General features: G+C 32.2%; 1 protein-coding gene and 1 long non-coding RNA gene across 2 annotated transcripts; both read right to left on the bottom strand.

The window, feature by feature from the left end:
* Positions 1–539: 539 nt before the first annotated feature.
* On the bottom strand, positions 540–5,677 carry LOC110939452 (GDSL esterase/lipase At5g55050). Its single transcript, XM_022181059.2, has 5 exons — positions 5,343–5,677; positions 2,492–2,637; positions 1,431–1,667; positions 1,077–1,326; positions 540–799 (listed from the first exon to the last, which is right to left on the bottom strand). Exons 1-5 carry the CDS (start codon positions 5,623–5,625, stop codon positions 573–575), a joined length of 1,143 nt encoding a protein of 380 aa, XP_022036751.1. The 5' UTR covers positions 5,626–5,677; the 3' UTR covers positions 540–572.
* Positions 5,678–12,349: 6,672 nt separating this feature from the next.
* LOC110939453 lies at positions 12,350–13,896 on the bottom strand. Its single transcript, XR_004893603.1, has 3 exons — positions 13,816–13,896; positions 12,773–13,725; positions 12,350–12,560 (listed from the first exon to the last, which is right to left on the bottom strand). It is a non-coding gene; the product is annotated as an uncharacterized LOC110939453 (long non-coding RNA).
* Positions 13,897–16,564: the final 2,668 nt, after the last annotated feature.

Genomic DNA, 16,564 nt, shown 5'->3' with positions numbered 1-16,564 from the left:
GAAATTTCTAGCCCAGCCCATCGATCACCTATCAGGTGAAGAGTTGGAACTAATGTCAGAGACGAGAGAAGAGATAAAGAAAAAATATTACAAGCACTAGGAATTTTTTTATGTAATTTTCTTTATTTAAAAAACATTATTAAAAAATTTAAATTTGTTTTAAAAATATAAAAATATGCGGTTTGGGTTGGCCACGCCCCAAACCCCCGCCCCAGTCCCCACCATACCGTCTTCAATGTGGGTCATCCCAGCGAAGCACACCCAAGCTACGTGTCAACCCATACCCCAAACCCCCGCCCCACCATACCCCACGGTCTTACCTCAAATATAAAATCCCACCTATCATTTATTTCGATATATCACATAACTATATAAGTACATACCAATCAAACAACCAACACCGACATAGCCGAGTTACAATAACTAGATCAACAAACCTTATCACTGAAATCTAGGGGAAACATAGGTTTTATTTGATTTTTTTTGATCCATTATAAGCACAAACTGAACGCATAATATAAGCACAAACTGAACGCATAAATATCTAGAGAGCACGTGTTCAAGTTCTCATCTTAGATGTTAACAAGTTGTTCCACATTCATTGGGGTCGTAACCTGTTGAGATCCATTATAAAGAAAGCTAGCAAAAATATTATATGTGGATTCTGTTGGATGGTATAGATCCCAGAAAAGATGGTCTTTTCGGTTGGGGCAGTAGTCTGCCCCGAACCATTGGACGCAAGGGACGTCGGCTTTTAGGTTGCCACGTCCGCAACATGCTTCCTTTATCTCTGTAATTCCTGAAACAACACCAGTTTTGTGAGACTTCTAGAAACTTCTATTGAAAACTTAAGAAACAAAAATAAACATGACGTCAGTGGCGGATCCAGCTAGTTTTTTTACTGGGTTCCTTTTTCCAAATCATACAAAGTTTACACTACAAAAAAACGTTTTTTTCCAAATCATACAAGGTTTACACTACAAAAAAACGTTTTTTTTCCAAATCGACTGAGTTCCTGGGAACCCGTAAAAAGGCTCTAAATCCGCCCCTGCATGACGTTACTATGTATTTAGTACCATAAGTTTCAGGACGTTGGATAAGGTCACTCATAACATTGTACGTATCAAAATAAGTGTAGTGCATATCTGAAGATTCTAATTTCAGTTCATTTAGCAAAGCCTTGAGACCATCATTGTACGTTGTTGACCCGTAATTTGCTTCTAGGTTGCACTCGCTGTTGTTGTTGGGCTTTCTTTGTGCTGGACAACAACCAATCACTCCAACTCCACTCACTACAAATTTACGTGCTCCCAACCCATACATTTGCTGTAATGATCAATACGTTTGCGAAATAATTGTAACCATAATGATTTGAAAAGTCGATAATACAATTTCCTTACGCCTTGATTAAAAGCTATATATGGAGTTACCTTCAAAAGTGGTTTGAGTGTGGAGACCATGCGATCTACATATTGTTGCACGGTGTATTGAGCAGGGAGTTTGGAGTCTATGTTGAAGTAGTTGAAGAGGTCATTGCTTCCGATGACTAATAGAAATAAGGACTTGGCTAAGTGGGTTCGGGTTCCGTCTAAGCCCAATTGTTGAACCAGTTGGTCATAGACAAGAGAATAGTAGTCCACCTGTTCCGGCAATGAAATTGTACTAGGCTGAAAATACAAATAGAATAATATCATATATTAAACTCAAATGGGAGGATAGCTAAAACTAGGGGTGTAAACGAGCCGAGCGGCTCGCGAGTTACTCGAGATCGGCTCGAGAAAAAGCTCGAAACGAGCCGAGCCTTATCGAGCCCGAGCTGAGCTTGAGCTTAAAATAAAGCTCGTTTATTTATCGAGCCCGAGCTCGAGCCTCGCATGTGAAGCTCGTTAGGCTCGTCGAGCCTTAGTGTAAACGAGCCGAGACTATTTTAACTTGTTTACAAGCAGACCTCGAACCTAAAAATAAGCTTATTGAGTAAACGAGCCCGAGCTTCACTTATCGGGCTCGCGAGCATAAAAAGTCTATTATTTATGTTATTTTTATTTAATATATTAATTAATAGATAATAAACGAGCCGAGCCCGAGCTTGAGAAAATACCAACGAGCCGAGCTCGAGCTTTGAAAACAAAGCTCGAATCGAGTCGAGCTCGAGCCCGAGCTCTCATCAGTTAATCGAGCTCGAGCTCGAGCCTGGTCGAGCTCGGGCTCGGCTCGGCTCGTTTGCACCCCTAGCTAAAACAATATTAAACATATTTCTTGTTTTTTTAACAAGGAGGTTTTAAACCCGTGTATTACATAGATTAAATAAAAAATATTAAACCCTTTAATTATTAATAAAAATTTAAGAATTATAAAATGATACTTTAAGACAAGAAGATTAAACTTACATAAAAAATATCATGCATATTAAGTTGTTAGATAGATACTTATTTGTTGTTGATAAGAGTATGTCATATAAGTAGACGTTGTTCATGAGTTATTAGGATTTTACATCTAGTGCCTCTGATCCGTTGAACACACCGGAACCTCCAGATGCGAAACTGACTCCGGTAACCGTAGCATTGGTGCTACTCAAATTCTTCGATTCCGACACCAGTGACAGATACGGTGGTGGCGATGGTAGTCCGACCTTTTCCGCTGCAAATTATAACATTTCAAAATTCCAAAATTTCACAAATATTAAACATTAGTGCTATTGCATGTAATATATATATATACTAGGTTATAACCCCGTGTATTACACGGGTTAAATAAATAAAAAATCAAATGGTTAATAACAGAGATTTAATAATTAAAAAACAATATTTTAAGACACTTTTCTAATATCCGAACAAAATTTTGTGCCATGTATGATCAAAACTTGTGATGTTTGTCAAGTTTATAAATATGAAAGCATTTGAACCATCGATTAGAAGACAAATGTATCATCTACTTTCTCATGAGTTTTAAAAGTCATGTGAACATACATTTAATAACCTTAAGTTTTAGTTAAATAACAGTGGTCTTAATTTATTAGTTCTTAAAAATTATTGAAATGTCGAGATTAGACATATAGCAATAAGCCAATTAGATAAACTTATAGCTACAAAATAATATTTAACTTAATTAGATAAGTATAAATATTGATAATTATATATAACTTTAAAATTTAAATATCTGGACGTGAGTTGCATCTTAAATGAATGGTTATTTTTTGATAAATTCATTAGTATGATAAATGTAGTTATTATTCTTCTTCCATTTTAAATTACGATTTTGGCCCATATGGTTATATCACTTTTACCCTTTTAGCCCAAAAAAGAATTTTTTAACCAACATCAAATGTTAGGGGCCAAAAGGTTTAGAAAAAAAACGTTAGGGGCTCAGATGTTAAAAAAAAATTTTTGGACTAAAAGGGTAAAAGTGATATAACCATAGGGGCCAAAATCGTAATTTACTCTTAAATTAAATAAATAATTTGTTAAGCAAGAAAATCGTTCCCTCCACTCTCGTTATGAAAATGCTCGATATTTGTTTCAATTATTAAGATATTTTATGGAACTTTATCCGTTATTTCTTAAATGTTTAAACTAAATAATAATTATCGAAAATTTATAAAAAGTAATCGATTTACATGTAGTCATTCAATGTGATCCTATATTTGATACATGTGATGTTATCCTATTTTTTTTTTATTTCGTTAACATTTTATATAATATATATTATTAAATGAAATAATATTTAGGTTGAAGGTTATATATAATTAATTAGAATAAATTAAATTAAAATAATAATTATCTATAAGAGATGGTCTAATATGATGACATGTGTCCCTAAAGTGGTTTCTTTTATTATATAGTATAGATATATATATATATAGGACAAAGATCCGTTAGGAACCACCCCTTATTGCGAGAACCGCGAGAACCAGTGTGAACACAAACAGTAATTCCTAAAAAAATCTAAAAAACACCCAAAAATTTTTTTTTTTTTTTTACTATTTTTTTTGAAAAAATCGCTATATTTTGTTAATAAAAAAATAAAAAAAAATTTCAAAAAAAAAAAAAAAATTTCGAGTAACAGTTATCCATGCACATGTGCATATGTGTCGTTTCTTTGTCAAATTCCGTAATTCATTACAAATAATAGTCAATTGCACTTTCATTTACACTACTACGTGTAATACACTATCTTTTACATTACCAATGTTAGAAATGCACATGTGCATCTATATGTATCAACAGGAAATAAGGTGTTTTGGTACACTACTTTCTCTTTCATCTATCATTCCATCCATAATACACAAGCATGCACATGTGCATTTCTGTCATTTCTTTGACAAATTCCGTAATTCATTACATATATTAGACAATTGCACTTTCATTTACACTACCATATGTAATACACTACTTTTTACATTACCAATATTAGAAATGCACATGTGCATTATATGTATCAACATGAAATAAGGTGTTTTGGTACACCACTTTGAATACACTTTCCCTTTCATCTATCATACCATCCATAATACACTACCATTACCTCCTACCATCCATAATACAATACCATTACCTCCTACCATCCATAATACAATACCATTAACAATATTTTCACTTTATTACATGTATGTAAACACCATTTATACCATCCAATCAACATATTACATAAAAAATTGACAACTATAACCAAACCATCAACCACTAGATATAACTAACCAAAAACATGTATATGGGTCTTACTTCTCCATTCAAAATCACAAACTTTTTGTACCAAAACACGTTATATCATGGTTATACCTAATTATGCACATGTGCATTTTGAATATTGGTATTGTAAAAAGTAGTGTATTACTAATGGTATTGTAAATTAAAGTGCAATTGTCTATTCCTGATAATGTATTACCGAATTTGTTGAAGTAATGATACATATGCACATGTGCATGGATAACTGTTACTCGAAAAAAAAAGTTTTTTTTTTTTTTTTTTTTTTTTTTTTTTTTTTTTTTTTATGGAACGAAATATAGCGATTTTTTGTTAAAAAATATTAAAAAAAATAAAAAAAAATTTTTGAGTGCTTTTTTGATTTTTTTTAGATTTTATTTTGTGTTCACATTGGTTCTCGCGGTTCTCGCAATAAGGGTGGTTCTCGCATGAACCTTACCCTATATATATATATATATATATATATATATATATATATATATATATATACCGCACCTAGAAGTCCCCAAAGGGACATCCTGGTGGTGGTAAATAGTGTACAATTATACACCACACAACCAAAAATATTGGAGTTCAGAGAGTACAACTGTGGTGTATTTGTCATAGAAAATCTATAAATTGTTGTGAAAAAAAATACCGTACCTAGAAAGTCAGCTACATTTTTTCCGTTACAGAAGCGTCCGGTGGGTCCGGTAGGGAAATCAATACCGTTATAAGGAAAATTAGCTCTGGCGAGAGTATCCAAGTAATTATTGTTTCCAAAGTCCACCAATGAGTCCCCGAATATGTAAAGCCCTGGAACGTCTAATTCAGTAATTGCATATGTTTCAATGTGAAGAACGTCTGATTCACACAAACCACCAGATTCGAAGAGCAAAACACATAAAAACGACGACGTAATTATGAGGTTGATGGAAGCAGCCATGGCTAGTATGTGTGTGTTTTGTGTGTAATTAATTGATGGATGGTTGTTTGAAAGTCGAGTAGACGGTGCGGTTTATATAGCGGCGGTAATAGTCGATGTGTGTGTTTATTTCTTTTAGGGTAAATTACACCTTTCGTCCTTTATGTATGTATCAGACTTCAATGGATACCCTTTAACTTTAATAATTACAGTCACAGTCCTTTATTTGTAAAACTCATTACAACTTACATCCTTTAACACTAACCTGGTTAAATTTAAAAGTTAAGTCATATCATATGAGGGCATTTATGTCTTTTACACCCAAATAAATAAACATAAAAAATAACAACTAAACCAAAAAATTAAAAAAACAAAAAGATATAAATACAGACATAAAAACATGAGTAAACTTCTGTTTTGCTCCCTGTGGTTTGGTCACTTTAACGGTTTTGCTCCAAACCTTTAAAAATAGTCATTTTACTCCCTGATGTTTCGGTTTTTTTGCCAGTTTGCTCCCCGCCTCTAACTCCATCCAAATTGTTTGTTTTTCCATTTTGCTCCCCGCAGGGAGCAAACTGGCAACAAAACTAAAACATCAGGGAGTAAAATGACTATTTTTAAAGGTTTGGGGCAAAACCGTTAAACTGACCAAACCACAGGGAGCAAAACGGAAGTTTACTCTAAAAACATAGATCATTCCCCTTTACCCATAAACATAGATCATTCCCTACCTCATCTCTGTTTCTTTAACTCCCTCCACTTGTTCTCCAAAATCAAATTTGGCATGAATATCATTCTCTGTGCACAGACCAAAGATTTAAAATCAATTAATTTTCTCAGAGTTTATGTTAGGGGTGGATGATATATATATATTTTTTGAACTGAAAGCTGAAAGCTTGAAAGCTTCTGTTGTAGCTTCTTGCTAAATGCAGAAGTTTGTACATATGTTTGATTTGGAATAAAATGCAGCCATTAAAAAACATATTTCACGACATTAAGAACTTGAATTTACAAAATAATAAGAAACAAAGAGAGAGAGAGAGAGAGAGAGAGAGAGACGGAAAGCAAGTATGAGAGAGAGAGAGAAAGGGGAACGGTGGTGAACTATGGGCTTCCGATGGAGCAAAAAACTGGCAAAACAAAAGCAGATCGAAAACTCTGTTGCAGATCTGGGCCACAGTTAAAGGTGGGGCGGTGAAGGGTTGGGTTTGACGGAAGTTTCAGGTGGTAGCTGTTGTGGTGGTGGGATTCGATGGTGGTGGTGGCTGTCTTCACAGTGGTAGTGGTTGTGGGTTGTTGGTGGTGGATGTGAAGAAGAAGAACGGTGACAAAAGGTTAGGGTTTCCTTCATAAATATACAATTAAATAAAATGGTGGTGTGAAAATGACTGAAATACCCTCATGTGCCTTGCACATGACTAAACTTAACTGATAAATTTAACTGGATTAGTACTAAAGGATGTAAGGTGTAATAAGTTTTAAAAATAAAGGACCGTGATTGTAATTATTAAAGTTAAAGGTTATCCATTGCATTCCGATACAAACTTAAAGGACGAAAAATGTAATTCACCCTTTCTTTTAATTTTCTATGTACAACAAAAACATGACAAAAATTACCCTTCATATATTAATATTTAAGTACTAATTAGTTTTTTTAAGTTTATAGGATAAGATAAAGTAATTTCGTATATTATTTTAATTTTAATTTTTTCTCTGTACAACAAAAACGTGACAAAATTACCCTTTATATATTATTATTATTATTATTCCATATATAAATAAGCAAGTTTTTTCTGCATAACTATTTGTACCTTGTGCTTTGAGAGTTTTTCAAACAAAAAAAAACTTGATTTTTTTACTTTTAACTTAAAGGTTTTTAGCTTTTGTAATTTTAACCTTACATAATTTGTTTTTTTTTTTAACTTTAACCCAAAACTAAACTTGATTTTTTACTTTTAACCCAAAGGTTTTTAGCTTTTGCAATTTTAATCTTACATAATTTGTTTTTTTTAACTTTAACCCAAAAATTTTCATTATTTGCAATTTAACTTCACAACTTTTGTCACTTATACTTTTGATCTTTGGCAAATTTTCATGTTACGTACAGTTCTAAATTTTTCGACTTAATACAACGCAACGTATGAGTGTGCTTCAACTTTTTTATGTTTTGTTTCAAATTTGTCAAGTTAACACGACGCAACGTGCATGTGTGGTTCAATGTTTTTTACCTCTATTTTTTCATGTTTGACAGGTTCGTCGCAACATGCAAATCCTAGGTCGAGTCAGTGTTGGTGGTTGATGACGGTTGTGTGACATTAGTACTATTTGACACTGTTTTACGCCCCGCCGCAACGCAGGGTGTGCTTTGGGGGGTTTCTAAAGAAGAAATGGTTATGCATATGGTTGTCGTGACCTTGGCTTTGGGGGTTTTCCAAAAAAACTGATTTTTTTACTTTTCACCAAAAAGTATTTCATAAATTACTTTTAAACAAAAACTATTTGTTTTTTTTTACTTTTAACCCAAATCTTTTTATCTTTTGCAATCTATCCTCGCAACTTTTTTTACTTTCAACTTTAGTCCTTTATAGTTTTCATTTTCCGCAAATTTTTCGTTTATGCTTGTTTCTAAATTTTGTGACTTAACACATTGCAACGTGCGTCTTTGGTTTAACGTTTTTATATTTCGTTCTAAATTTTGCGAGTTAACACGACACAACGTGCGTGTGCGGGTGAAAGTTTTTACATCGTCTAATTTTTTCCGCTTGACAGGTTTAACATAACGTGTGGGTCCTAAATCGACTTAGTTATAACTAAAGAATCCCCGCCGCATTGCGGCGGGTCTCAATTCTAGTTCCTTATATAAATTAGCAATTTTTTAGTGTATTAGCACTTGTACCCAAAGCTTGGGTAGTTTTTCAAAAAAAAAAAAAAAAAAAAAACTTTAATATTTCACTTTCAACCTAAAAGTTTTATCTTTTACATTTTAACCCATATTAACTCAAAGTTTTTCATCTTTTGTAATTTAACACAACACTTTGTTATTTACAACTTTGGTCCCTCATACTTTTTATCTTTCGCAAGTTTTTCGTTTTATATTTCGTTCTAAATTTTGCGAGTTAACATGTCGTAGCGTTCATGTGAGGTTCAACATTTTTTGCTCTATTTTTCATATTTGTCAGCCCCGTCACAACGCGTCCATTTTTTCCCTTTCGAAAAGTTCGTCGCAACGGGCGGGTCCTAGATCAACTAAGTTATTATTTTCTACGTATACATTTCTGGTTAATTTCTTCGTATTAACATACTGTAATGGGTGTGCGTGGTTGAACGATTTTAGTCTGCTTTTCGTTTAGTGTGATTTTTATCATTTTATCTATTTTATTTTTACGATGTTGAGAGTCGACGTGGTTGTGGCATTGGTGCTACTTGACACGGTTTTACGGACATTTTTAACCTATTAAATTTTTTACTAATATTTTGTTTCTATTTACCCCTATACTTCTTTTACTTAAAAACTATTTTTTACGTGCATATTTTATGTACGGGTATGTATAAATATGCTTTGTTCTACATCTCGACGTAAACTTTTTTTATAGACGAGTCAATATAATACGTTTTCGTTTAAAGAAACCATTTTTACGTGCATATTTTTATGTACGTTTTCGTATAATTTCAAGTTGTTCTACGTTTCGACGTAAACTTTTTTGGGAAATGATTCATGCCAGATATAATATGTTTTCGTGTTTATTTTATGTATGTTTCTCTCTTCTTGTTTCGAAAGCTCTAATTAATACCTTTCGATTACATGTGTATATTTTCCTTAATACCCGTTACGTTTTCTATGTATGAGTTGGGTCACATATAATACGTTATGATTGTTCGATATGAATTTGATTTAGTTTATGTTTGATCCAATCACAATGCATATACAGGTTACATTGAGTTTAACTGGATACGTCGAAATGTGTGTTTTCATATGGTTAATGCATCATATAACGTTTGGACTAATCCATTGAATGTTTACGATGTACCCGCGCCGCACCACGGGCGGGTCTTAACCCTAGTTATATTGGGATTTTTACATATTTCCCCATCCTAAGCCTCCTTATTACGTATTTCCCCAAACCATAAAATCAATTACATATTTCCCCTCCCTAACTCATATATATTACATATTTCTCCTTTTCATTTAAATGACTCTTATTTATGACTATTTTACCCTTAATAACTTATTAAATGAATATTTACATATTTCCCCATTCTAATATGTAAAATCAACTACATATTTACCCAGATTATGTAGTATCACCCCAATTCGTCTACTTGTTACTCTTGTCAAACAATACACACAAAAACATAATACTCATAATAAAAACATAAATTCCGTTCAAAAAACATAAATTCCGTTCATAATAAAAACATAAATTTCGTTCAAACCCAATTCTTCTACTTTCATATATTTTTTGTACTCTTTTCTCGTCCCCTTTTACTTGTTGATGCTTGATATTGAGTAGGATCTTCAGGTGCTGAGTTTTTGCATGTCTTTTCACGGTGTCTCTACTCTCCACGTCGCCTTCCATATAAAGCACCTGATGAATTAATGGAATTATGTGTTGGTATACAAACTAAAAAACATAAATTGAAAACTTAATACTTTGTTTCCAATTATATGGTAGTCGTTGGTCTGAAAGAATTGAAGGCAGAAGATTAAAAACTTAATACTTTGTTTTCAATTGTATGGTAGTCTTTGGTTTGAAAGAACCGAAGGCGGAATGGAATGAAGCATTACACTGGAATGAAATAATATATTGGTTATTATACATTAATATAATTGATCATTCGGTAAGGAATGTAGTATTTGAAATGGAAGATTTCACATTCCTGACGAAATGATCCATTTCATTAATGCACGAAATCAAACATGTTTTCTTTCATTCTCTCGGAATGATCACTTTCATTCTAGCTTCAATTCTTTCATACCAAACACTACTATACAATTGTTGTTATTATTTTTATTATTATTGTTGTTGTTATTAATACTAATATTAATATTATTGATATTGATATTACAATCGGCATTGTCATTGTTATTATTGTTTATGTATGGATGATTTTGTTATTTTTAATTATTGGCATTTTAATCCTTCATCTTTTTTTTTTTCTTTTACGACATGATTCATTCTATTCTTTTAAGGGTAACTGAATAGGACAATAGAATGGCAATGATACATTTTTTAAATTGCAATTCATTCCCTTATCAGTTTCAATATCTAATATAATAATAATAATAATAATAATAATAATAATAATAATAATAATATACATATAAATCTAAGTGTTGATGAATAGTAATGATTATTAAATAGGTATTTGCTTTAATTGTTTAACAATAATTAAATATTTGTTTTAATTATTTAATAATATAACATATGATTTTAAGGTTTTGATGAAAACTAATGATTATTTTTAGATATTTTTGAATTGTTTAATAATATATTATTATTTATTATCTAATTAGATTAGTGATTATAAATTTTTAGATATTAGTTTTAACTTGGGAACGTTAACTTTTTAATGAATTTAACTCTATAATTATGTTTATTTTTTTCAACAATGCGATATAAATTATATTGAAAATAGATATTGTGTCGTTCTAATACCAAACTGAATTGAAATCGCCGATTAATAGTAATTTATTGTTTTAACCGGTGACGTACCGATGTCGTAACTAACTGAACGATTTCAACTGAAAGACATCAATATCGGCATCCGTTTTCATTGCTCCTTCGATATAAAGCATGTTGAAATCTTTTTGAAAATATGAGGACGTTATTTTTACTTTTTTTATTTTTCTACTTCGATTGCTATAGCGAGTGCGAGCTAGTAACATAATAAATCCAAATGGTTAGGGATAGTGTCATAACCGAGTGCCAGGACGCTACTATTAGTTGCCTTTATTTTCCCTTCGTCTAACAATATTAATGCATATATAGGTTTTGATTTGGTAGTGATTCGTGTGTTGTTTATTTATTATCTCATAATAAATAAACCCTACATTTTATTAAATATAATATAGGTTTTCAACCAAATTATTTCCTTTATATTCAATAATAATTTTAACATATATTAAAAAAATGTTAACTTAAATCGATGTTTTTAAATCCTCTTTTGCTAACTTTTGTTGGAAAAGAAAGTGGTATCTAACCATTCACCTCACACTTAGATTTTAGATAAAGTGGAAATATATTTTTTTGATGGGTTTTAGATTAAGTGGAAATATATTTTTGGTAATATTTGGCTTTTTAGCAGTTAATTTTTAGAAAGTTTCTATCACAGAATTATTAAATTATCCAGGTGCCACGCATATTTATATTGTAACACGTTTTTGTCTAACTCGAATCACATTTTATGAATACTTTCTTAGTTATAAACAACGTTGATCATTATTATATGAATATATATGAATACTTTCTTAGTTATATAACAACGCTGGTCATTATTATATGAATATATGGTCATTATTATATGAATATATTTTCCTAACGTTTGGTTTTTAATAGAAGGATAATGATGAATAGAAAATAAGTTATCATATACAGAATACTAGCTTATATCCCGTGTGACATACGGTTTTAAAAAGTTAAATTTAAAACATTAAAAACTTCTTTGTATACAATATTGAAATAGCTATACAGAGAAAAGTTTACCTTATATAAACTGTGTATAATAATATTTAAATGAAGGCAGGAGATTGGAACATTTAACTACACTTACACCATATGCTCTAATAGGACGAAATACACCAGCTTTAGGAATAGCCGAATAGGTCCAGCAAGGGAACTGTTGGTAGGGGGAGGACCCCAACCCCCATTGTTAGAATACAAGTATGATCGATAAACAGAGTTTTAATATCAGGATTGGGACGTGGATTCTTGCAAAGCTGATGCTGCCAATTGAGGCTGAAAAATAATATCATGTTAGATGAGATCCCATTACACATTGTAAATTTAGATAATAAAAATTCAATAAAAAAGTAAATTAACCCATATTCCTGACTACCCACATCAAAATTTCAAGAAAAGTGCAAAATTTAACCCAATTTTGTTACTTTTTTTGACAACCCACATTAAGAAAGTCAAGAAAACTATATAAACAATCTATTAAGTTTTACCTCTACAAGTTTGTAGAATTTGTAGATGACTTCGACATATTCGCCTTGCGCCAGTTCATTATCGACATCTCCAGCATTAATATCGACAATGTTTTTCGGTTTATAGTTCAGTCCACAGGCAGCTTTGCTCCTGGCAGTGAGTGTAGAAGTAAGTGAAGACTGAGGCTTCTTGTTCCGCGATCGCGATGATTCGGGCCTCTCTTTCTCGTCGACAACCCACATCAAGAAAACAATATATTAATCCAAGTTTGTGACTTTTTTAACAACCCACATCAAGATACTTAATACAACATCAAGAAATTCAAGAAAACTGTAAATTAACCCAAATTTTATGACTTTTTTAACAACCCACATCAATTAAAGAAAACTGTAAATTTAACCCAATTTTGTGATTTTTTTTTGACAACCCACTTCAAGAAACTTAATAAAATAGTAAATTTAACACAAATTCAATAAAAAGGTAAATCAACCCATATTATTTACTACCCACATCAAGAAATTCAAGAAAAGTGCAATTTTAACCCAGTTTTGTGACTTTTTTGACAATCCACGTTAAGAAACTCAAGAAAACTATATAAACAATCTTTTAAGTTTTACCTCTACAAGTTTGTAGAGTTTGTAGATGTCTTCGACATATTCGATTTGCGCCAGTTCATTATCGACGTCTCCAGCATCAAAAGTAGAAATAAATCACTGTATGCGGATTCCCTTGAAGTCTGTCTTGACTTCCATTGATTAGGCGGTTTTGCATAGCTAATGAAAGGGGAAAACAAACTCAAAAAACATTTTATCATATTAAATGTGGTTCTTAAATCTAAACGTGTATGACAAATATATAAAAACATCATGTGAGCCCTGCTTTGTTTTTGAGAGCTCTGATTGCACAGCTAACATTTAAGACACCTTGCTCATATCAAAGCATTTCTCAACTGTGAAGGAGTCTGATTGAAGTACTGCATGAAAATGAAAACACCTTACACTTTTTTTTCTTCAGAATTATACAACCCAACTTTAAACTATGCGTAAAATAGAAACCAACTTACACTTCATGGTTAGAACCATTGTGAATTATTTAAAACCATTGTTATTAACTGGCAGAAAGTTTCAGGAGCAACTTCCAAGATGACCTGCATTAAGAAAACAAAAAATGGAAAGATTAATTTAATAGTTTCAACTTAATATCTTTTTTAGCAGTTTTAAGAAGACTTAAAAATATCTGCAACCTTTGGGATCCACTTCCATTTGATCAAGAAGACTTAAAATCTATATGCATTCAATAAAACAACAAACATAGTCGATTAAATACATATTCAATTCAGTAATCAAACTGTAAGGGTCAAAGACATTTAAAATCAAAGTTTAACAAAAAAAAACCACAAACACAATTGATTAAAATGTTAAAAGGTAAATTAGGGTTTATTGGCAAATAAATCAAAGATATCAAGCAAATCATCAAAGAATACTTACTTTTTTTTATTTCTTATTCGTCAATTACTGATCAAACAATAATGAATCAATCCGATATAAGTTCGAAGAGTCTCGTTGTTAGCATAAACTAACAACACAAACATTCAATGTGAAGAGTATAGTATCATAACTAAAAAATGCACAAATCTGATGCGATTAAGTTTAAAAAACGTCACAAAATTCATCATCGTTTGAGCAAATCACATAAAACTCAATTTGTATTATCTACTGATGTAACAAAGTTTCTAATAATATAAACTAACAACACCAATTAGATGTGAATAATACAACATCATACCTAAATAAACTAAAAAAAGCACAAATATGATGCGATTAAGTTCATAAACATCACAAAACTCATCTCTGTTAGCGCAAATCATACAAAATTCACCAAATCTGATGCGATTAAGTTCAAAAATATCACAAAATGCATCACCGATAAAGCAACTCATATGAAATTCATCATATCTGATGCGATTAAGTTCAAATACATCACAAAATCATCATCGTTTGTAATGAAATTAATAGATATGAGATGAAAGAAATCTTGCCTGAAGAACAGGATGAAGAGGTGGTCTGTGGCAGGTCAGCTTTTGGATTGTGTGGAAACCCTAAAGAAAATATCTTATATGTGGAACACAAGATTGAGATGATTTTACCCCAAATAAATCGAAATCAATAAACAGAAATCGAACCTCCAAATAGCTTTTAGATTGCGATGAAGGTGAAGAGTAGAAAAAAGTAGATCTTTGATGTATTTGATGTAGAAGAATTGATTGAGAATAAAGGATAGAACCAAAATAGAGAGACGGCTGAAATTCGAAATTTGGGGGAAATGATTAGGGTTAGGAAGGGAGGTGTGGATAGGCTGGATAATGAACACGATAGCAAATGAAATGAGGGGTTGACACCTGTCTCAGATGAATGTGAAGGGGACATGTGTCCCAACCTTTGTTCCTTTATTATATACTAGGTGGATGTCACACCCTGATATTTCCACGTATTACCGGTGGGCCCGGTGGGGAGTATCGTGACGTAGTTGATATCATCATAGTCAGACAACACAAATTATAAAGGCACAGCGGGAGCAGAAAGATGGATTCATTTCAACTGAATAAATTGTAATATATGTATCACAAGATAGTTGAAACAGATCCACAGGCGGATCAAAATAAAAAGGAAAATTGTTCAACAGACTTTGACATCTAAAGCTTGCGAGACTTGAGTAATGATGTCTGGAGTAGCTAGCCTATTATGTATAGTACCTGCACTTAGCCTTTTTGGAAAATACGTCAGTTTACACTGGTAAATACAACTTAACTGACTCATTTTGAACACGTTTTAGGAAAATTGATTTGAATGCACTTAGACGAAAATATATTTTTATAACTTGGGACAATTATTTAAAAATAATCTTGTATACAATTTTACTTATTTTTCGTCTATCAGGGCCGGTTTATAGGGCCGGTCAAGATTAACTGACACGCCACAGGTATAATACCCACAAGGCTGATTCCTTTAAGTGGGCTACCAGTTTTTACATAATGCAGCTGTCAGGTGTACGCCTACACCTCGTGCTTAGGTCGTGGCCATTTCTTTGAATGATGCCAAGGATATCCGGGACATGGTCATTTAACCCCCAAAAGCCATACACCAAATAATACATATTAAACAGGTTATGTAAATACATCAATCACAATATGATTTAAATGACTACATACACCCGACCAAGCGGTACTTTTATAGTACCGTATCCCAAGCCCGTATAGGGGAAATAAGTTAAGAGTATTTACCTGAGCAATGTATAAATCAAAAACAGCAAGTGCACGTAGCTTTTACTGGGCTCCTAATCTGGAATGAAGGTTTTTAATAACATATTAGAATCCTAACGGGCCTTTAATTAAACTTAGACTTAGACCGGTTAGTTTTCAAAAGGAAGACACGGTTCAAACGCATGATAAAGCGAAGACCGGTTTTAGAATGTGGTTTTGACCCGACAAGCTTGGACACTTGTTTAATATAGGTAAACTAAACACATTCTGGATTTTGAGATGAAAACGATAAGGTTTGACCCGTTTCGGCTAATTTATGCAAACTAGTCACATAAGCCGATCCGAACGCGAAAATGCGTAACGGGTAACCAAATGAGTCATATGCAGGTTCCTAAGTTAACATGCCTTAAATATGTTGTGATATCAGTAAGACATCTTCTATTATGCCCCAAATGAATTTAAATTCAAATTATGCCTCGTAAGGGCATTTTGGTCATTTAAAAGGTTATAAAAGAGTTTAAATATAAATCTTAGTTTCGGGTCTGATGTGATC

This window comes from Helianthus annuus, chromosome 5, assembly GCF_002127325.2.
Source record: "Helianthus annuus cultivar XRQ/B chromosome 5, HanXRQr2.0-SUNRISE, whole genome shotgun sequence".
NCBI lineage: Eukaryota > Viridiplantae > Streptophyta > Magnoliopsida > Asterales > Asteraceae > Helianthus > Helianthus annuus.
Note: the sequence above shows the minus strand (reverse complement) of the source record. Positions and strands in the feature narration are given on the sequence as shown.